Source organism: Centropristis striata, chromosome 17 (genome assembly GCF_030273125.1).
Source record: "Centropristis striata isolate RG_2023a ecotype Rhode Island chromosome 17, C.striata_1.0, whole genome shotgun sequence".
NCBI lineage: Eukaryota > Metazoa > Chordata > Actinopteri > Perciformes > Serranidae > Centropristis > Centropristis striata.
Window position 1 is genome coordinate 12,450,986 of NC_081533.1, and position 24,742 is coordinate 12,475,727.

At 39.0% G+C, this 24,742-nt stretch overlaps 1 protein-coding gene and 1 long non-coding RNA gene across 2 annotated transcripts in view; one reads left to right on the forward strand and one right to left on the reverse strand.

Moving 5' to 3' along the window:
• The window catches only part of col4a5 (collagen, type IV, alpha 5 (Alport syndrome)), a 73,431-nt gene extending 67,620 nt beyond the window's left edge, over window positions 1–5,811 (reverse strand). Inside the window, exon 1 of the mRNA XM_059355403.1 lies at window positions 5,565–5,811. Within this exon, the coding sequence (XP_059211386.1) occupies window positions 5,565–5,654 (90 nt within the window). The 5' untranslated portion in view covers window positions 5,655–5,811. The remainder of the gene's footprint in view (window positions 1–5,564) is intronic.
• Window positions 5,812–9,636: 3,825 nt separating this feature from the next.
• The window catches only part of LOC131990021 (uncharacterized), a 91,503-nt gene continuing 76,397 nt past the window's right edge, over window positions 9,637–24,742 (forward strand). Inside the window, exons 1-3 of the long non-coding RNA XR_009396019.1 lie at window positions 9,637–9,744; window positions 9,911–10,031; window positions 10,201–10,246. This is a non-coding gene — a long non-coding RNA (uncharacterized LOC131990021). The remainder of the gene's footprint in view (window positions 9,745–9,910; window positions 10,032–10,200; window positions 10,247–24,742) is intronic.

The following is a 24,742-nucleotide window of genomic DNA, read 5'->3' on the forward strand; positions in this document are numbered from 1 at the left end:
TCAAGATTGGACACAAAGGTAAAGGTTGGTGAGAGAGGGAGAGATGGGGGAGGGAGGGAGATAGGGTCAGAAGAGAGGAGGGTAGAGGTATGCAGGGAAAAGATTGAGTGAGAGAGATGAACCGCTTTGATTATTCAGTCCTGTCAGGATAGCTCTGATCATTGTGGTGATTATAGTGGGTCAAAAAGACAGTATAGTATAAATATACAGTGTTTCCCCCAAAAAATGTGCAAAGAAATCTGTATATTTTTAAATTTAAACATGCATTTGTATTTAAAATGTGGTTGCTTTTTGTAGCTGCTAGCCAGAAAGATAAATACATTTTTGACGACTTAATTCCACACTAAATGTAGTCTATAAGGCAGTTTTGGGGCTTTTTAACATGCTACGCTAGTGGTTCCAATCCTAATTATTCATTTTATTACAGATTTGGTTCCGAAAATGTCAGAAAATAATGAAAAAAGTGTCTGCACACTTTCCGGAAGGCCAGAGCGACATCTTTAATTGGCTTGTTTTGTCTGACCAGCCGTCTAAAACCTAAAGATACGTCAGGTTTATTGTCACATAAGGCAAAGAAAAGTTGCAAATCCTCACATTTGATATGCTCAAACAAGGAAATAACTGGTATTTTCATTTGAAAAATAGCTGTCAGTTCATTTTATGTCAATCAATTGACTGTTGAAGCTGATTTAAGATTTAGATTAGGAATGGTTCAGGTTTTATAGACTTCAAAATTGAAAAAATTGAAGATGTGGCATGCAGTTTTGGGACAAGCGCTGCCTGAAGAGACATTATTCAAAAAGTTATGAGGAGTTCTGTGGAAATTGAGGCTAAATATCTTCTTTTTTTTTTACTTTGGGTCACGACAATTAGATTATTTTTTGGCATAAAACTGACAAGAAAGATGTTTGGCGATTTTATTTCACTCTAAATGTAATCTATAAGGCAATTTTGGCACTTTATACCATGCTGTCATACCTAACAACTGCTTTTATTATGGATTTTTACGGTTTATAAAATGACAGAAAAAAAGGGAGAAAAATGGGAGTGACATCCTAACAGCTAGGTTTGTCTGACCCAGCAGCTAAAACCCAAAGTTAGTTCAGTTTATTCTCATAGAAAACATAGAAAAGTTGCAATTCTTCACATTTTAGATGCTTGAACAAAAATCTAAATAGTTTCTGGTAAATTATATGTCAGTATACTGATCTTTGCACCTCATCTCATTTCAAGTATTAGATCAGGATTTGTTTGGGTTTGTTAACTTTAGTTTGGGAAAGGAAGACTGAGTTTAGAGGCTAGATTTTGGTTTAAAACTCACTGTGTTGATGCCTAAACTGGCAAAACTCTCCCAATTCAACCACTTGTTAAAATATCTCTGAAATGTTGGCTGAATTCACATTAAATCTTGTAAAAATCTGGGCAGGACAAATGATAAATCTCTCTGTGTTTTTCCGCTGGTGGAGGGACAGCGAGGGGAACAATAGATGGATGAAGAGACGAGAGAAAGCAGCTCTGCAGTTTGAGCAAACATAACGGATTTATCTCTGCAATCTGAGGATGTTATGACTGCCACACACACACACATACACACACACAAACACACACAAAGAACTCCACCTGGGATGTGGGTCACGTAAAAGGTGTGTGTGTGTGTGTGTGTGTGTGTGTGTGCACAGGAGGGCATGCATCAAATTAAGTGTGTGTTTGTGGTCACGCGGCATGACGGGTTCAAAGGGAAACCTCCAGGTATACATTACTGCTGAACTCCCTCACCTGGCTGAACGCAGATTCATATCTGGGCGAGGATTAATACTGCACACACACACACACACACACACACACGGCCACATAGCTCTGAAACAGTGATGTATGAGCCGCTCTATTTATAATAACTACAAGCGAAATCAGAAGGAACGGCTCTTTGCAGATGTTTAGAAGCTTTTATTTTGAAATTCTGTGCAGATTCCTCCCTGTTATCTTTATTCCCACTGTCTATGTACGATACTACGTATCTCCAAATGACTTTACATGATCCATGAGATACAAAATCTTTAAAGACATAACATTTTAATTTTAAAGTTGTTTTTAAAAGGTTTACTTTTCTCAAAACACTGCAGGTGAATAGGGTCAAAAATGTAACTTGTAGATATAACTAAGAAACTTCACAGGTTGATAATTTACATTAAGACAGTTATTTTTTTGCAATGCAAGTTTCCTGACATTTTTTGTTAAATTATGCAAATGAGGCATTATCTTATTTAATATGTGCTCATTTGCATATATTTACAGAACAGAAATCTGACTTAAATAAAGTCAGGTTCAAAATTGTTTGTTTTATTTTGTTGGTATATTGGAGTCAAAAGTTTTTACAGAGGAATTTTCATTATTTATTTTATTATCATCCATAAAATGGAAAACACTGTTTAACAGCCATTAAAAAAATCATTTTTGTCACAATTTTAGTAATAACAAGTTCCATAAATCAGACTCTGATATTTAAAGAAAATAAAATTGTATTATAGTTAAATTAAATTAAATTGGAAAGTTTGGTGAATGTAAGTGTTGCTTGAGTTTGAGAAAAATACATTTAATAATGCTTTACAAGCCTTTCCATATTGTAAAATTCCACTACAAGTGACTAGGGTAAAGATTTTAGGGTAGAAAATAATTTCAATTATTTCTTGTATTATAGGTTTTCTAAAATGTTGTGTTTAAATATGCAAAGAAAAACATTATTGAATGCTAACTTTGTGAATTTAGAAGAAACAAAGTAAAATAAACACGTAAATGTGTATTTTAGATGTTTTCTTTCCACTCGTCTGACAGCAAAACGGCCCAAAAATCTCATAAACTGATCAATGCATGAAGAAATAAAGTGTTGTTCTGCAGTGTCTCGCCTTAAAATGAAGATATAAAACTTCATCATGTTTGGAGATACGTGGTTTTGAGTGAACAGTGAGGATAAAGTGAAGCTGGATTCCAGAGCAAATATGTGCTGGTTTGGGTGTAACACACACAAAATCCACTAGGGGGCCTCAGTGAGAGCAGCCCAGACTGAACAAGGAACACTGGGAGTGTGTGTGTGTGTGTGTGTGTGTGTGTGTGTGTGTGTGTGTGTGTGTGTGTGATCAATTGATCATTTTCTTGATTAACTGATCAGTTGTTGGGTCTATAAAATGTCAGAAAATGCGTGTTTTTTATTTTGTCTACAACTCAAAGACATTCAGTTTACTGTCACAGCCCAGCAAAAGAAACGGTAAATACTCACATTTAAGAAGCTGTACTCACAGAATTTTGACTTTTTTCCCCCATAAAAAGTTACTCAAACATCTGCACCGACTATCAAAATAGTTAGCGATTAATTTAAAGGTTGACAACTTAATCGATTGACTGATTAATCTTCAAGAAAGTGCATCATCCCTCCATCAGGTCCACTTACGATGTCTGATCAAACTTTGAAGAATTAACTTTCACACTCACTTTTTTTTTAACTCTTTTATGATCTTTAGTTTAATGTTTAATTGTCTCCTCTGTCCATCTTCGCCCTCTCCCCTCTGAACTTCCTCTTCCTCCTCGTCCTCTCTGTGAAGGCGGGGTCCACCACATTCCTCAGCACTCAGTGGACCCCCCTCTCCAGCTCCATGGCAACAATAACAGCCACTGTGTCACGCCTGTAACCAACACCTGCAAACACGCCTTTACCTCTCTATTTTAACTTCTCTTACCACTTTTCTTGCTCAAAGTTGTTCTGATAAAAACAGCAGAACTGCAGCAACTAGATTAACCAGTTGATTGATGGAAAAATAACCGCCAACTGTCAATTATAGTAATTTTTCATGGAAAAGATGCAGAAAATGCTGTTTTCTACACATCAAATGTGGAGATTTTTTGCTTTTCTCTGTTTTATATCACATTAAACTGAATGTATTTGCATTTTAAAGCAAAAAAAACATTTATTTAAAGACATTATTGGACTTTTTTTTCCCCAGTTTCCACTATTTTCTGATATTTTATCAACCAGATAACTCATGCAACCCGAAATAAGAGAGCACTTTGCATCCTTAGTTGTTGAATGAATATCTTTACTGGTGCAAATATTTTCATTTTGTCCCCCTAGTGACAGATTTAAAGCCCTTTGCCATGTGTGCAGCTTTCATAAAAAATACATATTGAAGATTTAATCTGTTTCATGGTGCAGCAGCAGGAGAAACCTCTCGGATGTTCAGCTGCTTATTTTGCAGACAAGATGCATAAACTCAGGAGAGGAAGCCACCTGGGTTTTTATTTCTACAAACTTTATGGTGTTAACTTTGTGTGGAAAAAAAAGGTTTTCATGCCTAAAAAACTGTCTTATATAATGCAACACTGCAATAGAAACCCAGGCTGCAAGTAATTAAGGCGTAATTAATGTGTATAAAAGTCTCCTGCATGATTTGAAACAGAAAAGAATCCTCACACACACACATATATGTGTATATGCTTGCAGGCTTATGAGCAGCAAGTGTGCAGGCCTGATTGGACACGCCTTGAGAGTGGGCGGGGCTTGTGCATCATCATGCAACTAACCCCTCATGAATTATTAATGAAGTGTGAATATTCATCACGTAGATTATAGCCCTGTGGGATATTAAACATGAGGCTGAGGCGCTTCCACTGGTGCTGACTTTGATGATGCAGCTGTGGATGTCAAAGCTGGAGAGCTTCAGACACTAATTCAAACAAATGGAGGGTGGAGAGGGGGCAAAAAATGCGCAAAGACAAACACACCAAGTGCAAATTGAGAGATATTTCACATTTTCCATGCCGCTAAAAGTTCTCCTGGCTGCACAAAATCTAACTTTGCATGCTGCTATGCGCCATAAAGATGGATTTTAAGCGTCAATATGCGCCACTATCCAGGTGCTGTCAACATAAAAGACACCTGCAGGGGAGATTCGCCTTCATAAACGCTGCTTAAAAAGATCACATTCCCGCTCTCTTTCTGGGGTGGAAATTACGCACGACATGCGTTTGGATCAGACAGGTAGCAGACCGTGTTATCACTGCACGAGCAGGAATGTTGCAGTTAAGTTTAAGGCTTTAATTCGTGATGGGAGAGGACTCGGCGCGCTGCATCCTAAATGTCGAGTAAAAAGACAGATGCAAAGGGGAGAAAAGTGCGCCGCGGGGCTGCGTGTCGCTACAGGTTGCCTCCTGCTGCAGGAAGAAACGTGATGCGCAGGGAACCAGGACAGAAACTCCGTCCGATTCTTCCACGAAACTACAAAGCAGGGATCGTTTACAAAAAAAAAAAAAGGATTAAAAAATGAGCACTAAAGTGTAGCTATGAGGGATTTCATTGCAACAAAACGGAAATGGCAGCAGGATTATTATTAGAGCAGAAGGATAAGCACTTGTTATAACTCTATTTATAAATCTTTTGCTGGGCTGTGGGAGCCGGTGGTGGTGGTGGCGGCGGCGGTGTCCCGGCGCCGGCTGAGTGAGAGCAGCAGGTCTTCTTCTTGTGTGTGGGGGGGAAGAAAAGGGGCTCTAAATGTGTGCAAAGTGTAAGAGGCACTTACCGCAGAGTCGGATCGCTGCACCGCGACGCACAGCGCGAAGAGCAGCAGCGGCACGGCGAGCTGTCGCAGGCTCTTCAAGTCTTTACTCATCTTGCGGGGGAATAAAACAAGGATCCGCCTGCGTTAACACTCACAAACTCTATCTACTCGCGTGTCATAGCCCTGCTTCCCCCTCCCTCTGCACACTCGCTTCTCCGTGAAATAGAAATAAGCAGATAAACTTCTTCTCGTGGCTGTTTGTCGCGCTTGCAGAGGCTCCCAGTGGTCCTGGCTCTGGCACCGTGCGCCTCTGCAGTCCCCCTCTCTAAAACTTTTTCTCTCCTCGACTTGCAAACCTGCCCAGCCGGATCTACTTCCCACACGCAGCGCGCACTGATATTACCTCCCTGCACCTTCACGGACACGCACAACTCGTGAAAAATAAACTTTAAACACCACTTAAATCTTAAGTTAACATCCTAAACTGCTTATAAATGTGCCCAATTTCACTCCGGATCTGTTTAAAACCTCTTAATGTTTTAAAATACTTTAATAATGTTAGGACCCACTCCAGCGCGGATGGATATGGTGCCTTCCTCCTGCGTGCCTCCCCAATCCTACCCAGCGCCTGAGGCTGCACAAAAAAGTTTTGACATTAAACCTTTATTTGACATTTTCTATACGCCCGGGCATGTTGCATTCCTGTAAGATTATTAAAGGCCAAATACTGGCTTTTGACTCTTGACAGAGAGATGCTGCTGGCAGAATTCAAGAAAGTTTTTTTTTTTTAAACAATCATCCACTTCTTCTCATTTTACTGCATTCTTTTAAATAGGGTGTGGAGCAAAAGGGTTATTAGGTGAACTGGAAGATTCACAGCTGCTCATACTGACGACAATATATGAAATTATATGGATGACATCATGAAAACCTAATAAAATACACCTTAACTTGACACTTTGACTTTTTAGATGCAGATTTCTTGTTTTATGATGTAACGTTTTGCATATTATGTCTTTCAACGCCTGCACAAGACATTTTAATGATCTTTTATACTGGTTTTTACAACCACTTTTTAAACTTGCACCGCATACATCTTAAGCATGCAAACTTTAGTTTTATTTATCAATGTTGCAGCTCCATTGACAGAGAAATGCCCTCTCATTCTGTTTTGCACAGAAATGTCCAGTAACATGACAATACACACTATTTACTTGAACGTCCTGAAAGCACTTAAACACCTAAAATGCAGATGACATTCTTTCTGGGGTCTTGAAGTTGTAAAGTAACTAGGAGTTAATGATCGTTGTTCTGTTTCACCAGTTTAACTCTCAACTTGCATTTTATTTGCTTTATCTCTTGTTTTGCATGTTATTTTCTGTTTCAGCGACAGATGCAGTATAAGTTCTTTGAGGCTCGGTGGTACCAGGAGTTGGAATAAGTTACCTTTGCATGTTAAAATTATAAGTAACCACATCACAAATTTAAAAGAAGGTCAAATTAAAGCTTATGAGAAACCAAAAAATGGCCGTGAAGGTCACCTGTGCAAGCAAATTATCACGATGCATTTTTGTCTATTGTTAGCGTGACCTCTAGTGGTGGTGGTAATTATGACAAGAGCAAAGGAGGAAGTGAAGGAACGGATAATAACAAAAAAAAACGTCATGTGGGAAAGAGATTGGCAGTGTTTCTCACTTCACCAGAGCTAGTTCAAAGTTCAGGTGAATTAAAATCAACTACTTCATAAGTTTAAAAAATGACTAGCTCATTTTTTTTCTAAAAACAGCTTCTCCGAGACTGGTTGGTTGCTTCAACTGGATGTGTCTTTTCAAATTTTCTGCTGATGTATCAGACATTCAGTCGACTCGAGCCCGACAGATATATCAGTCAGACGATTGTTGTATTTGCCTGATTATGTTCTGTGAGTGTAAATGTTATCCGATATGTTCTGCTATGAAAAACTGAACAGAACTGAATGCAGAAAATGATGCTTGAGTAGTTTAGAAATGGTTTCATGACATAGTTTGTCCACCACATCGCAAACATCCAATTTACAATCCGGTGGCAGGAAACATGTATGACAGACAAAAAGCTGCTCTCAGTGATGTCAACCATATACTATATTATACTATACTATACAATACTATACTATACAACATGATACACAAGCTATAAGAAACTCTAGCGAAACAGTTTATAATCTGGTGGTCACCTACAATCTGGTGGCAAGAAGCAAGAATGAGAGACAAAAAGCTGCTCTTAGTGATGTCAACCATATACTATACTATACTATACTATACAAAACTGTACTGTAATGTCCAACATGGGACACCAGCTTCAACAAACTCGAGCAAAACACAGCTGGTGTCAAGAAAAGTTTGCATTTTGGAACATAAATGGCAAACTTAACAAACCCTCAGCCCATTCAGCCTGTAAATTAAAACATAAGACTAATGGTAATGTTACGTATATATACTATATTGACTATGTATATATATATATATATATATTAGAATAGTTAATGCCCTTATACCGGTATCAGCATTTGCCCCAAAAAGTCTAGAATCGGTATGGCTCTTGTTTCAGGCTTGATGGCTTGTTTGTGTGCTTGTTAAAGTTATTTTAACTTGTGTAACGTAGTTAGCTGCATCACATATTACGTTATGTAATAATTTAACTCAACTATGATTTTTCCTAAATCTTATCACATAGTTTTGGTGCTGGTAGTTCAGTTTATCAATTTTTGAGCCATTGGACATGTTGAAGGTCATCACCCTGGTTAATGTCTTATTAGTATTTTTTAAATGTTTTACTTGAAGTGAGTTTGTTGAACATTCAGGCTCACAAAAGAAAAAAAAGTCTTGTGCTTTTCTTGACATTTTTTGCAGTTATAGCTATCAGCTATAGCTGATGTCCCTCTTCTCATGATGTCAAATAAACGTAACCCTAACCCAGCTGCCAACCTACCAAACCTAACACTTTTGCAATGACGTCTACCTCCATGAAGGTTATAATGTTTGGTTTGGACTGATGAATACAAGATCTGGAAACTTAGCAAAAATGATCATAACTTTAAACCTTTTTGAGGCAGTGTGTCGTTACTTTGAAGAAGGTTAGGTTTCAACTATTTCTAAATTTAAGGTTAGGGGTGAGATTAAGGGTATAGTTGGGGTGATATACTGATTTGTGCAGCAATGACATACGATATCATGACTTTAAATTCCTACGTCAAAGTGCAAAATTAAAGGGTCCTAGTAAGGATCCCTGTGGTACACCGCAGCCAAAAACAAGCTGCCGAGGAGCAAAAAGATATCCTTTTTTATAAGCGATATAATATAATTCAAACAAAAACACCAATGTTATGTTGACCAAATGTATTAGTAGATAAATTAACATGCTGTCATTAACTGTGTTGAAGTTTCACTCAGGTCGAGTTGAACTAAAATAGAACATTCAAGAGCTAAAACAGGACTGTTTGCAACTTGAGTAACTCAGTGTTTGCACCATGTTTAGAGTGGCAGATTACGACTGTGTTGCTCAAACAAAGATTTTAATTTTATCTCGTACTAAAAATAGATATTACCCTCACAACATGAAGCTATTATAACCCTGAAATATATGTGCAGTTGATATGTTTTAGACACATAGAAGAAAAAACTGTACGTACATTTATTGCAAAAAAAGGATACTAAATGAAAAGTGCTGTTTAATAGCATACTTAATAGAAGACTTTAAGAGTTTAATATAACCTTTATTTTCATTATGTGGGTAAAAATGCTGCATAAAATGTAATCAATTTAAACTCTAGCTATTAATCATATACTAACTTTTGGGGGGTTTTATGTGGATATTATGGGGGACAAAGTACATTAAAATGTTCATAAAGGATTCTATAAACTTATAATTGAGCATTTTAGGAATTTGAGTCTTGCTAATATGTTTAATAGTGAAATATTTCTTTCTTTATTGGCTTTTTTCATGCATTTAAACCCACATACAGGCTCGCTCCGGACAGAAGAGCCTCTTGTGTGCTGCCACTAACAGTCTGAAGAGGTTCTGGTCTGTGTGCTGCTGCAGCTAAAAGGTATGGAGGCATGAATGACATGTGTTGGCCCCTCCTCTCCCTGCTGCTGTGGTGCGCTGCTGAGTTGAAGCGCAACAACCCGGAGAGCGCAGCAGCGACTTCACCGCTGCAACTTTGGTGAGTTGGATAAGCTCTCATTTTATGAAAGAAATCACCTGCAAAGAGAGGACTTTCCTCGCGTTTGCCGCGTTTTAAAGCGCGGAGCTGTACGTGCGTGGTGTGTGTGTGGGTTGTGTGTGTGGCGGTGGGACTACTTTATCTCTCTCTTTCTGTCTCCGGGTAGATGACAGGGGTTTTTTGGAGCCGTCGATGAGCGCGTTTGAAGTGCCTTGCTGGTGAAGAAAAGGGGATCGAGTCTTGACCTGCGGTTCCCCCTCAGCCAGTCGGAGCAAAATGAAATTCCTGTAAGCCATTTTTTTTTATTCTTAAAAAAAATCTTACTCCAAGCTTGTTTCTGTAAAGTTTTCGGCTTTGGTCGCGGCTGTTGGCGACATTAGCCGAGCTCCGGCGTAGTTTACCTGCCCGATAATCACTTTTAAACACTGTCTCAGATGTTTATTTCTCTCTTGGCAGGATTTGTGTGATAGCAGTCGCCGTGGCGGTGAGATCTGCGCACGGAGTAAGTCCCATTTGCTTATTTTTTACACTCCTCCAGGTGAAGTGGCTCTCCGCTCGGTTTATTTAGAGCGCAGATGCAACATATAAACCGTGAAGCTGATCTGTTTTTTGCAATTGTGTGTGCGTAAATTGCTGCTTTTCCTGCACGTATAATATCTCAGATGACCTCATGCGGCCAGTCCACTCTTTCTCAAGCAACTTTTATTTAATGCATTTATTATAATTCACACATGAGAGACGTGCACTCTGCACAGGTCTCCTACATGCCTTTATTCCTCCATGCGTCACGTTGTGGGTGTCTGCAGCCTGCCGCATGAGGAGGCACATTTCTCAATAATTTTCTTTAAGGACACTTCTTGCACTTCTTTTTAATGTCATTTAATGCAAAATTAACCCTTTAGTGTTTCACCATTTCTGCACACTTTAAATTTGTGATGTTTCCTTAATCTTGGTGTGAGGTTTGCATTTATTAGTAGCCCGAGGGAGTGAAAAAAAGCAGTTCATATTTGAGTGGGCCCGCTCACATTCATTTGCAATTCAAACCCCGCCCCGCTGATGAATATTTAAGATAAGGAGATTTTGGGTGCCTTTTTTTGTAAGCCACACCTATACAACTCTGAAGCAGCGATCCGGGATTATTTCTTTCTTTGTACCAGTCAAAAGTGCATCATATTTTTGTTTTATTTATCAGGATATTGAAGCAGTTTGATGCTATTTGATTTTAAATGAGCTGTGACTTGTTTTTCTTTTAGCTTATCATTTTAATAGTCACCCAAATATCTCTATTTATTTATTTATTTATTTCTGTCACACTTTGCAGTCTTTTTCCTCAAATCTTGACTTTAAAACTACATCAAAACACACAATGCAGTAACAGCTTCTTGCTTTCCCTTGACTGCACAATGAAAATTAAAAAAATTGAGATATCTTTTTGAATCAACACCAGTATTACTGATATCCACCCCAAAAATGTTGGATTTTTCTTAAAAAATAGAGATAACAATTCTTGTGACGTAAAGAAAAAGTAAGAAATGTATTGTAGTTGAAGTATAATGCAGCATATAATGAAAATACTCAAGTACAAGTACCTAAAAATGTACTTTTACATGAGAAAATTTGCGAGAATATCTTTCTTTTTTGCATTTTCAAGCACAGATGGTGCAAAATCAACCTTGCAGAACTTTATCATTGAACTCTAAAGGGAATCAAACCCTCGCCCCTGTTAGTGTTGGTGCCTTGCTCGACCGGCTTAGTGACAGGAAGTGCTAGTGAGGTTGTCATCGGTCGAGACAGAGACGCTGACGGGGAAACATTAAAGCGACTCAGCAGCAGAAAGCTTCCTGCGTCTCAATAGGTCTCATCTGATGGAGCTGCATTGACTTTGAATCGACTCCTCCACCCACTTCCCACCTCCCTGTTGTTTTGTGTTGTGTGTGTGTGGGGGTGTGTGTGTGTGTGTGACTGGGTGGCTGAGTGGATGGATACGTGTGTGTGTGTGTTGAGTGACTGACAGATGAGTTCATTGGGTGGTCTGGGGGCATCGCCATGGTGCAGCCCTGAGTTATGTGTGTTTGACTGAATTAAAATGTCAATTTAATCACGTTTATGTAGCACTGAAGACATAAAGAGGTTTTTATCAGACGTTATCAGCGACATCTGATAAGACGAAACACACATGCTCGTTGATTGTGACATACTCGAAGAAAAAGCGTGGTTAAGGTTCTTGTCGTTACTTGTAAGATGTAAAAATTAGTTTGTGAATCTCTTTGTACGTGCTGTGTAAATGCCTGTCATTCAGGCACAGCAGAGGTTACTTTCAACTGTTTTCTTATGATTTATATTAAAAAATATTATAATAATGATAAATAAGAGCTGAAACAAGAACTTTATAAATGTTGTAACTGCCGTTTCTGACAATGTGCAGCAGGAACAGGTCATCAATATCCAATCAGGGGCTCCAACACAACTGGAGCGCATAGCATGTGCTTGGTGTTGCTGTTTACAGGATGTTAGGCTATCATTTCATTAGTGTTGGAAGTTATAACTAACTATAACTATAAACATATAGTTACGGTAAGAGATAAAACCACACATTTTTTAATAGACTTCTGTCTTGCAGCAGCCAAAAACAGTTTAATTTTGTGTTTACCCTTGTAGGTAGTGACATTTTTTGTTAATATGTGTATCTTTTGGACTACTTAGCTTCATTTTAATATCTGCTTCATTCGGTATCATGCATAGGAGAAGCTAGCTTTGTTAGCGGCGAGGAGAGGCGTGCTAGCATTGTTTAGCTCACTAGTTTACAACTTGGGTAACTAGTTGTGATGCTAAAACTGAAGTCACTCTTCACAAGCAACAAGTGCTACCAGGAGGTTAGAGATGAAACACACAAAGGTTTGGCGAGACCTATTAAATGCTAGAAAATTCGGAAAATGTGTATCTTTTTGAGTAGCTTGTTAGCCTCGTTTAGCTTGCTATTTAGCAATTTTTCTGGCAAGTCATGTTGCTGAAATCTTATGATTTTTCTCAAAGCTACAAGATACACTGCTACTATGGTATAAGGATGTTTATAAAACCATATTAACCTACAATAAATATGGAAATATGCGTATCTTCTGGAGTATTTGTTTGGGCTAACTGAAGTAATTCTTCTCAAATAACAAGCAGCAGGGCTACCACGATATAACACCATGTATTAGGCCATATTAATTTAAAATAGATTTGCAAGTCAATATATCTTTTGGAGTAGTGCGTTAGCAGTGTTTAGCTTGCTAGTTGGCAAGTTTACCTGCTAGTTATGATGCTAAAAACAGGTGTAACCCTTCTTAAGTAACAAGCTGCAGTGCTACCAGGAGGTAAGAAAGTTTATTGAGACATGTTAATGTACAGTAAATTAGGAAATATGTGTATCTTTTGGACTACTTAGCATTATTTTTAGCAATATAACCCACCACATCACAGCCATTCTTTTAGGTAGCTCCCCCTTTTTAGCCTGGTTGTTACATTTCTTAGGTGACTCCCCACTCAGTCATTTTTTCGAAAAATGATGTTTCAGTGAACATACAGAGAGAGTAAGAAGTGTCTGTAAGGGCTGACACAGCTGTTGGCACAGGGAAAACATCACACTGGGGTGAGGAGGAATGGTGAGGAGAGGGGAGGAGGCGTAACGGGAAGCAGAGGAGGGAGTCGAAGGTTGGTCCTGTACTACCGGGGCGGTCAGGGAAATGCACTCTTTTCGTTTGTTGGAATGCAAGACGAATGGCTTGTACACATTTGTACACACTGTTTAATCTCAGTCTGGTGACAAATGAGGGATTTAAGAACAAGTTTGACACTGATATGTTGTTGGCTATGGGCGTAGTTCAGGGAAGAATGAAAATATCTGTCATATTTTTGGCCATTTTAAGCCTAAATGGACCATTTTAATATTTCAACAGTGCATTTAGCATAGCAAGTTTCTGCAGTTTTAGATCTTTGAATATCTTTTTTTCCATTGTTCTGCACACACCTTGGTTTTCCTTAATTTTCGTGTGATATGATCAATTAGCAGACTTGACCTGAGACTTGTTTTAAACATTTAAGGCGTCATTTTACATTATTTCATACATTCTGTGCAAGCGGACTAATTGTCTGGCTTTACTGAAATAAGCAAAAACCAAGTACCAGAAAAAAAAAATCACAAAAGCATGGCATACATGATGTGTTGCAGGGCTGCAACTTCTGACCATCATCTCTATTTATATTTTTTGCCTTTAAATGCCAGAAAATTGTGAAAATAGGCCAATATATGTTCCCGTAGTATCACAATTTGACCCACAATTTGGTTTTATTTGACCCAACAGTCCGAAAAAGCCAAACATATTCAGTGTATCATGTAGGCTAAAATATGCAAAAACAAGCCACTTAAGCGCATCTGTGGATCATTCAACCATTTCTAAGCATTGGTTAGATACGTTTTTTGAATATTTGTTTTCCAGATGCGGTCACTTTGCTGCACAGTGTGTCGTTTTTGGAGATCCACTAATGTGATAAAGCTACTGAAAACTCTTCAAGAGGCATTTAACTTACAGACGGTTGCAGAGAAAATAGGACCTTCTTAAGTGAGGAGATACTATTAGAGATACTGGAGGTGATTTGGTGCAGGAATGATGCTGCTAGAAATTTCCTCACTGACAAGCGGTGTAGGGGCATCCATTTACTCCCTCCCTCCCTCCCTCCCCCCGCTGTTGAATTCCTCCAGAGCTTGGCAGGACTTGTCAGGCTGTCTCCCACTCCCTGCAGGTGCTATAGGCTGGAACATTCCAGAAACGCTAAGTGAGGCGACTGATCACTGCTTGATTTGTGGTTGCTAGACCCTCCCCAACTCAACTGAGCCCCCCCACCTCCTCCTTCCTTTCCCTTCCACCCTCCCTCCCTACTCACCCGATCATTACCCCGCCACACCCCCCTTTCCCTATCACTTTTTGCCCTCACTGCTTCCACAAGTCAGCCAACCCATTACCGGTTGATTTGTGGTTTGATTTGCGAGCGCTGGTCCCCCCCGACAACCTCTTCACCCTTCCTGCGTTCTTCTTTCCTTTCCATATTACAAAATTCATCGTTTTGCGAAACTTCAAATGTTTTAGATACAGGATTAAAAAAATGCATTTCTTATCTGAAACCACCTGCAGCAATTTTTGTCAATCACTCTAAATCATTTTAGTAATTTATCAAGCAAAATTGCCAATTTTTTGAAGTTTCCAGTTGCTCAAATGTGAAGATTTGTTGCTGTTCTTTGTCATATTTGATAGTAAACTGGATATATTTTAGGTTTTGGACAAGTCATTTACAGATGCCACTTTTTCGCTGTAAGACAAGAACTCTCTGAACCTCAAGCAAATTCAGGGCATTTTTTTTTCTCCAGTCAGATTTTACTCACTGTGCCCTCCTTTTTTTTTACTACATTATACAAGTCCTGCACCTCTACAGAAAATGGCACAGTTAAAATGCCATAAATCATACAAAAAAGCAACACCGCAAGTTCAATTTCTTTCATTTATTTTACAAACATTGAGGAAAAATGGAATCTCCATGTACAACATTTTCCAAGTTCCCACAAGTATTACCAATATTGGACGAATACTTACAACCACTCTTGCCCTCTCCTGTCCTCTCGTCTCTGTGTAAACAGCCTACAGTTCAGTCCAAGTTTTGCTGAATTTTTGTCACATAACTGTTGGTCTCAGTCGAGTCATTCATGGCTTCACAGTTGTGCTGAAGAGTGCAAAATTTAATGTTTTTTACACAATCTGGTTAGTGCAAACTGTTTATTTTTGGCGATATTTTAATAGACATGTAGAATAAAGATTATTTTATGAGTTTTTGAGGATTCGTTCAAGGACCATCAGTCTGAAAAAGTGAGAATAATTTTGGTTTTTACAGTGATTTGCTATGATAAATGGTTTAAGTATTGTAATTTAAAAAAAAGATAAAATGCTTTTCAACCTGGCGGCGGATTGTCGGGTTCATAGAGTTTAAATGAGGTTTATAGTCAAAAAATGGATCAATCAAGACAGTATTCATCAGAATAATTGAGAAAATAATTGCATGTTGCAGCCCCACTTATCTGCATGTTCTCGGTCTCTGTTGTGCTCTTTAAGTGCTTCTGATTGTGTAAGTAAAAAGCATCAATTTAAAGTTTCTACTGTGTGAGAGAAAAACGAGGTGACAAGCATCGAAACCACATAATTGTAGAGCAGGAACACCTGTCAAACCTAATTAAAGATAATTTATGACTTAAAATATTTCAGGGTTTACGCATATATATATATATGTTGGTTTAAACATATTCCTGGATAGAAGTGTTTGCGTTGTAGTTTACATTCCCCAGAGGCTTTTTTGCCTGAAAACAAGAATGAACGCTGATGATTTGGGTCAGGATGAGATTAGTCAACTTTATGAAAAAGTTCTGAGGCTGTTTTGAAATGTGATAGGCAAAAAGCCAGCTGGTAAATCCGGAGCGAGAGCGTGTGTTTGATGTGACTGGGTCACGCTGCTCCGTCTCAGTTTGTGGTCGGTGTCGTGGGTCTGGAGGAGTCAGGATGCAGATGTCAGATATCCCTCCTTTTTCTTTTTGATTCACCTTTTAAGACTCTTTTCCCGCTCACTCTTTCACGACAAACTTCTTTGCATGTTCTCAAAGCTGGAATAACCCCTTTCCCTTTCTTCCCTCCAGTTCCACCCTACTCTTTTCCTCTCTGTGTAGTTTCGTCAGAGGAAAACACTTTGTCAGTAAGTGCATTAGGAAACCTATAAACCACACATAGCAGGTTTAACGTACCGTTGAAAAGCCCCTGTGATTCCTCTCCCACGCCCACAGTTAAGTCTCTGCTACCTGTGTGGTGCTTAAATGCATTTGTGCATGTTTCCCAGCCCCATAAAATCCTATATGTCTCTGTGTTTGTGTGGGCTGTTAGCGCAGGTGGGATGAAGGCCCTTTTTTCCCCCGCTGGCAGGAAATACCCTCAACAAGACACACTGGTTTTTAGGCTATGTAATTAACATTTACATTTACATTTCGTCATTTAGCAAACGCTTTTATCCAAAGCGACGTACAGAAAAAGGGAAACAATCAACGTATAGTGCAATAAGAGCCATTAGTGCAGGAATAAGTGCTCGTGACAATTCTTGTCGTTTGGTGCTAGGAAAGAAGGTGCTCACCGAAGAACTAGGTCTTTAGGGATTTTTTTTTTAAGTAGAGAGGGACGTCCCTGCTCTGGTGGGAAATGGTAGTGCGTTCTACCAACGGGGAACAAGAAACCCAAAGAGTTTGGATTGCCACAACAGCGGTGCAATAATAAAGATAATCTGTAGCCAAGAGGAAACCAATGTGTGAAACCAAAAATAAACAATGCAGAAAGAAAGTGTGCATCAGAATCAGAAGCATTACAGTACCTGCAGAGAAAAAAGGACTTCTCTTGAAAAATGTTGATGATGTAATGCCCATTTAAGAATAAAATAAGTGGAAATATAGTCAGTTTCGTCAAACCAAACAATGAAACATTGCTTTAACACAGAGAGAAAAACAGAAATTGCACTTTTGGCTGCTTTTTTGCTTCTATTAAGTTCTGTAACTGCAAAAATGTGAGGAAATATGGAAAAATGGCCATCACAGGGCAAAAGAGCCAACTTTAAAGGTCTTTTTTTGTTCGTCCTTTTGTTCAAAAATGTCTATTTTGGGATGCACATTTGCTGTTGGCAGTTCCTACTTTTTCATATGTTGCAAAGTTGCTGCCACTGGTTTAAGAGACTTGGCCGTTGCTGCAAGAATTGGTTGCCAATCGAGAGTTGCAAGAGTTAGCTATTCTTGTAAGTTGGTATTGCTCTGGTTCCCTCGACAAAAAGCCATTGGGATGTTTCCATTGGATTTGGGATTATTGCAGAAAATAATCTCTTTGTGCAGCCAAATGTTTATGATATAAATGCTAAACTTGTGAGTGCAATAGATGTCGTAAAGTCGTAGAACAAAACGTTAAAATCTCAAACAGCACAGCTTATTTCAGGCATCTAATTAAAAACCCATGGAGATGAGGGAACGGGAGGTGCAATAAATAATCTTCAATATCAATTATTCCGGTTGAGCCCTGCATAAAGTTTTCTTGTCAATCCACACACCTTGTCTTCAGTCTTACTGGTCTAAATCACTGATAGCTTGATAGATGAACCTCAGTGTCACCCTTACTTTTCAAGTGAAGAAATTAAGCTTGGAAATACAAATGTTAGCTGCATTATGACCTTTGTCATACTTATTCAGAATGCAGAAAACCTTGCATAGGCCTTGTTTATAACTCTGGGAAATGTTACGCAATCCAGTTCCTATTAAGAATTTGTCAAATCTTCCAAAAACAACAGAGAGAGAGGTGCAGCTGTTGACAGATGCTGCCTCCTGCCCTCCCTTTACCTCGTCCTCATCTCTGCGTTCACCTTTTAACTCGGTACCAGTGTTTGTGTTGCAATCCTCGTCAAAGGCCCCACCTTTCATACTTCTGCATCCATCCATCTTTCCACGCATCTTTAAGTTATGTTTACAGGTATGATTAAAAAAGCATATAAAGCGTGTTATCTTTGATGCAGAGGTGGAGCAGCTTGCAAGGAATGATTGAAGTTCTGATAAAGTGACTTGGCTATCGTTGCTCTTCAATATCTCCCCCCAAAAAAAAGATAGATTATTTATTAGTGTGTTTTAGCAGTTGATATGGCACTGAAGGTGATGTGAGTCTTTGGCAGCAGTTACTCACTGGCACAAACTGGAACTCTGATGCAAGATTCATCAGTTTGATTGGTTCGTGTTGAGCCAATTTAAAGGTTGTGGCAACAAATGGACAGGACACGGCATGGGAGCACCATCATCCCCCTCTCAGCGCCGAGTTCTTGGCACAAGTATTTTCACATATCAGGGCGCCCTCCTTTTTCTCTTTTGACCAAGCACACGCTGTCAGTTTGTCCCCCGATTGGTCGCGGTGAACTCCAGGGGTCAGAGGTCGCCCGGAGCACAAAGGCAGCAGGGGCTCCGGGCCGCGGCGTCGGCTTAACATTCCACCACCCCGCTCTTCAGATTTGTTTATCGCACTTTGTCTTTTACTTTTCTGCCTCTCGTGAAAGGAAGACGAGCAAAAACACCTCAGATAGAGAGAGGGGGGGGGGGGGGGGGGGGAGAGAGAGAGAGAGAAAGAAAGAGGGGGGTTATTCTATCTATGTGCAGCCCCGGGGGTGTGTTTGTGAAGGTCTTTAGGTTTGTCAGAAAGGAGCTGAGGTGGGGCAGTGTTTGGCTGCCTGGATGCTCGGTGGGAGTGCTGTCTTAGCTTGTTCGACGTGCCTGGTCCCTTCTCCTTAATGCCATTGCTCCCCTCGGGGCTGTTTGCACTTCTGAAGGATTAGACCTCCAATCTACTTCTCCCCGCTTGTTGGGTTTTCTCTTCTGTCTGTCTTGTCTTTCATTCTTCCTTTTCTTGCTTCATTTTGTTTATTTGGGCTCTTTCAAACTCCCCCCTCCCAGCTCGTTGCTCCTTTCTTTTTTCCTTTCATGCAACACACCAATGTCGCCCCTTTTTTTTCTCCCAAAAGTGCTTCATTTCTCTTAGACAAATTTAGCAAATAAGCCATTTAAGAACTGTGTGGAACAGGTCAGTGCATCATCGGGTCATTCAGTTGAATGAATCAATATTTCATATTTTGCATTTTTTTCTAGTACTTGCCTTGAAGTGGTTAACCTAATAAACATGGAAAGCGAAACCAGAAAGCAACTCTTAGTTCTATTTTTCTGTTATTCTGTTTTTATCCACTGTGCATGCACAGTCTGATCAGTCTGTTGGAAAAGTTCATCAGATAATAACCAGGTGCTTCAGTGATGACAGGCAGATTGTGGCTTGTTATTAATGCAGCATGCAAAAAAAAGTGTTTATTTTCTCTGGTTTTGTCTTCCTTGTTCCATAGATCACACTTAAAATAGTCAGAAACGACAGCATTGAATTATAATGTTTAATAGATCACCCATTTGAAGACAAAAATGAGAAAACACTGTCATTTTCCTTTTGTTAAGACTATAAAACTCTGTTTTTCCTCCAGTTTTTGTCTCCGTGGAGGTGGAGACCAAAAACAGAGCAAAAAGAGAGTTCCTTTTACACTTAGAATAGTCAGAAACACCAGCAAATGAAAGATAACATTGTTTTTTGTCTGTTGTTGATGTACATGTTAGCTATATATACATTAAACTTTCATGAACAGTCAATTATTCCTACTTTGACTAAACATTTTTGGGTAGAGAACTAATAAATGAGGGTAAAGGCTTTAACCAAGACTTCAGATTATTGTGTAATTTCTTTTTTTCGTCAGGAGATATGACCTTATGTCGTTTTAAAACCATGGGTGCTAAACCACGCCCGAGGACTTTCAGTTTGTTTTGAAGTAAGGAAGCTTGACAGGTTCAATTCTTTGCTTTGATGCGCCTGCAACATCATTACTTTGGCATTACACACCAACATCAGGCCTTTAAGTCAAACATTTTTCACTGCAATTATCAGATGCGTGCCTGTGCAGAGGGAACACATCTCCTTTTGTTTGTCAGTTTACTGTGGTGGTGGTGGTGGTCTGAATAGAACAGCCGCCCCTGTAGGGACAAGGTGTGTGTGTGTGTGTGTGTGTGTGTGTGTGTGTGTGTGTGTGTGTGACTGAGTGGCTTTCTAATTACCACTAATACTCTTTAATCGAGACGTTAATTACATACTTGAGTCCACATTAATGTCATTGTTGTGGGTAGTAAAGGTGCAGGTGCAGATATTTACCCATTTTGTAGGAGCTTGACATATGTGGCCAGCGGCTAATTTCAACCAAAGCAAAACAAATGTGTGCACAGCACCTACATCCTGTTTAAGTTTACCTTTAGCATGGCGGCGTTAGCTTTAACTCTGCATTGTGAGCTTGGCTTCAACTCTCCTTCTCCAGTCCTACAGTAACACTGGTTTTCTTAAAAAAGTAAAAATTTAATCAACGATTCCTAACAGGCGAGGAATTGTAAATGTCATTAATTGGCTCTTAAGCATTTTGAGACGTACAATTGAATCACTTTTCATGTAGCTTTTCACATCCTAAACAAGAAATTGTTAATAGCGACATCTGTACCAAAGAGAAGCACATAAAATAATCAAGCAAGAAAATGTTTGCACAGGTTTTTTTTTACCCTAGGAGATGGTGGAGGGATGTACTCTAGATGTTGGCTCCAAATGTTTAATTGAAGATTTGCTGAATATTTTTCACATGACTGTTCATCTCAGTCAAGTCAATCATGGCTCCACAGTTGCACTAAGGAGCACAGAATTTATTATTTTTTACAAGATCTAGTTATTCCAAATGGTTAGTTATGTATTTTTGATAAAACATCACTATTTTCAGCTTAGATTTGGTTATTTTTCCTGTTGGAGGAAACAGTTGCTACACATGATTCATTCAAGGACTGGAAAATGTTTTTACACTTTTTGGCTATAATAAAGAGTGTATTTTAGCCTTCAAATTTGGTTCAAATGTAAAAAAAAAAAAAAAAGGGTTTTAATCAACTAATGCCAACCAGCATTAAACAAGTTAGCTTGTTGGTATTGAGATGTCAAATTTATAATTTATGCCAATATATGTCAATGGCAACACTTGTATTACAGACAAGGCCACATAATAATCAACCTTAAAGCAAGACAATGTTTTTTTTAACCCTAGGAGATGGTGGCAAGATGGAAAAATGTTGTATCTATAGAGTACAAGTGCCTACTACCAATACTGGGGGGAAAAGTTGCACTAAGAAGTCCAGAATTTATTGTTTTTTTACAGGATCTAGTTATTCCAAACGGTTTATTTGTGGCTAAATTTGAAGTAAAATATATAACTTTTGCCAATATATGTCAATGGCAACACCTGTATTTCAGACAAGGACACACAATAACTTTATAGAAAATGTAAGCACAGATATTTTTTAACCCCCAGATATTTTTTAACCCCCAGAAAGACAAAAAACAATGGCGGCCATGTTTGTTCTTCCTCTGTTTAATTAATTGTCGTCTTTCAATTAAAACGGCTTTCCCCCCCTTCCCCCGGCCGGCCGGCCTGTGTATCCATGGTTGCAGTATCCATGGTGGGGTAAACCCCGGCCACAGCCCACTGAAGTCCCACTGAGATAGCAACACTATCATTGGCACATCAGATGTGTCAGTTATTGTGTACTATTACCGCCTCACTGTGTCTCTGCCTGTCCCTGTAATTACAGACACCTCCGCTCTGTTTTTCCCCCCGTCTTTGTCTCACACTCATCCTTCGCTCCCTCCTCCTGTGCCAGCCAGGTAATCCAGGCAGCACAGGTAACCGCCTCATCCATACCTTCTTCTGCCCCCCCCCCTGCTTTTTCCTCTGGGAGCGTCTAATAAACGACAGAACATTTGGGTTATTGCATTTTTGCGTTTGATGTCAGCTTGTATTTGTTTGTCTCGCTTTCCTTTTGTCATAACTTTGCTGAAGCGGCTGCCAAACTTAATGATGACACCGCTTTGAGGGAAACACAGCCTCGGGCGATGGAAGTGCCACAGCTTATTGTGGTACGAGCAGACACCAAAGAAAGCAATAACTTGTAGATGTAATACCTCGAAACGCATTTTTATTGAGCTGACGTCTCGTCTGACCGACAGATGTGTTGTTGCTTGTTACCACCAGACGTTTGAGTATTCTCTTGATCTTTTGAGTTAGAGTTTTGATAAGAGATACCTTACCAACGCATCTTTCTTTATGCCTGATCGTGTGATTTCCTACTAGAAGTAGTGCACTGGAATTCATATGTATCCCATGAAATGTTGAATGTTGTTGATGGGTGGGAATGGGGGGGGGCGATCATGACGTGTATTACAGTGGTTGTCACATGTCACTTTTTAAGGATATCATACGAATCGCACTGCAGAAGTTTTCATAGGGAAAATCGTTGGAACTCGAGAGAACACGTTGACCGTTGCCAAGGAGTTTATGTTTTCAGACACCTTTGTTTGTCTGTTTGTTAGCAGGATTAAGGAAATATTACTGGCCCAAATTTCATGAAAGTTGGTGGAAGATTGTACCACGCACCAATGACGAACCCATTTAATATTGGAGTGGATCCGAATCACACTGTGGATACACAAAGCGTTTTGTACTCTTTAACATGGCGAGATAAGGTATGGCCTTGTTGGAGGTCTGCGCTCTCTGAGAGGACTTCTAGTTGCACGTTATTTTACCTTCTACTGGAAAACAACTGGTACTCACCGCTTGATAACTGTGATATAAATATGATATTCAAAGTGTGCCATACATTATCTCACATTGTTAACCCTTTTATTGTTAATTTTTTCAGGAACAACAATAACCTAAGGCATGTTTAATCATCCTAAAGTGTTAGAAACTAAAAAAAAATCCCAATAAACATTGTTCATATTTCATTAATAACTCCATTACTAATCATTTCAATCAACATTCAGTGCAGTGGTGTTCCTTACCCCTCACAGATCATGGTTCAATGAGGATAATTCACTTGTTTTTCATAATAAATGCACCTTAAACCTTTTTATGAACATTGGAACAACCTACATATAAAATACAATGGGTTTACATGACATTGATTAAAAAAAAAAATACATTTGAGTAGTTCACCTTTCAACCAAATGTCATTAAAATCAGTCTGTTATCCCACTGACAAACCAACAAACCAAACCAAAAACATAATAGAGCTAATAAAGTGGAGGGTTAGGTCAACTATGAAACCAGTGTTTCTGCAGGTTTGTAGATGTTTTCAATTGCCCCTTTTTGCCATGCATCCAGTAGCACCAAATCTAAAAAACAAATCACACACTCAACCATATTTCAGTTTTCTGTGGAAACTTAATATCTTCAGTTTTATCAGTTCCCATGTCAGCTGTTGCGTAAATGATGGTTTCTGTGAGTTTAAAAGGCAAAGCAGGGTGGTCAATTCAAAACACGGCTGTTTTTCTCCGTTTCGACTAACGTTTGTCAATCAGTCCTGTCTTGCGAAACGAACAGTCATAAATCAAAAAGTCCTCCCAATTTGTCTTCTAGGCCTGTCCAGAGGGGAAAATACCACGTCAGTCAGGTGTAATTTAGTGTGTTTGTTGCTTAGTGTGAAGATATCACCCACGCCCTGCAGTTGAACCCCCACCAGTACTATTCATCATCTGTGGCATCAGTCCGGCTTCTTTAATTCTTCAACATTAGGCTTTGATTGATGGATGGTCTCCTTATCTGGTGGTGTTTTAGTAACCTTGTCCTCTTAGCTGTTGCTCTTTCATCAGTTAAAACCTTGAATCAGCCTGGAAAATAATTACAGTTTTTGGCTATAATAAAGAGTTTATTTTGACTTTCAAATTGGGCTTAAATGTAAAAAAAAAAAGTGTTTTAATCAACTAATGCCAACCAGCATGGGATGGCTGTTGCCATTAGTTAGCTTGTTGGTATTGAGATGTCAAATTTACAATTTATGTCAATATATGTCAATGGCAACACTTGTATTACAGACAAGGCCACACAATAATCAACTTTAATGCAAGAAAATGTTTGGGTTTTTTTAACCCTAGGAGATGGTGGCGAGATGGAAAAATGTTGTATCTATAGAGTACAAGTGCCTACTACCAATACTGGGAGGGGAGGAGTTGCACTAAGAAGTGCAGAAATTATTGGGTTTTTTTTACAGGATCTAGTTATTCCAAACGGTTTATTTGTGGCTAAATTTGAAGTAAAATATATAACTTTTGCCAATATATGTCAATGGCAACACCTGTATTTCAGACAAGGACACACAATAAGTTTAAAGAAAGAAAATGTAAGCACAAATATTTTAAAACCCAGAAAGACAAACAATGGCGGCCATGTTTGTTCTTCCTCTGTAGAATTAATTGTCGTCTTTCAATTAAAATGGCTTTCCCCCCTCTTTCATCAATTAAAAAAC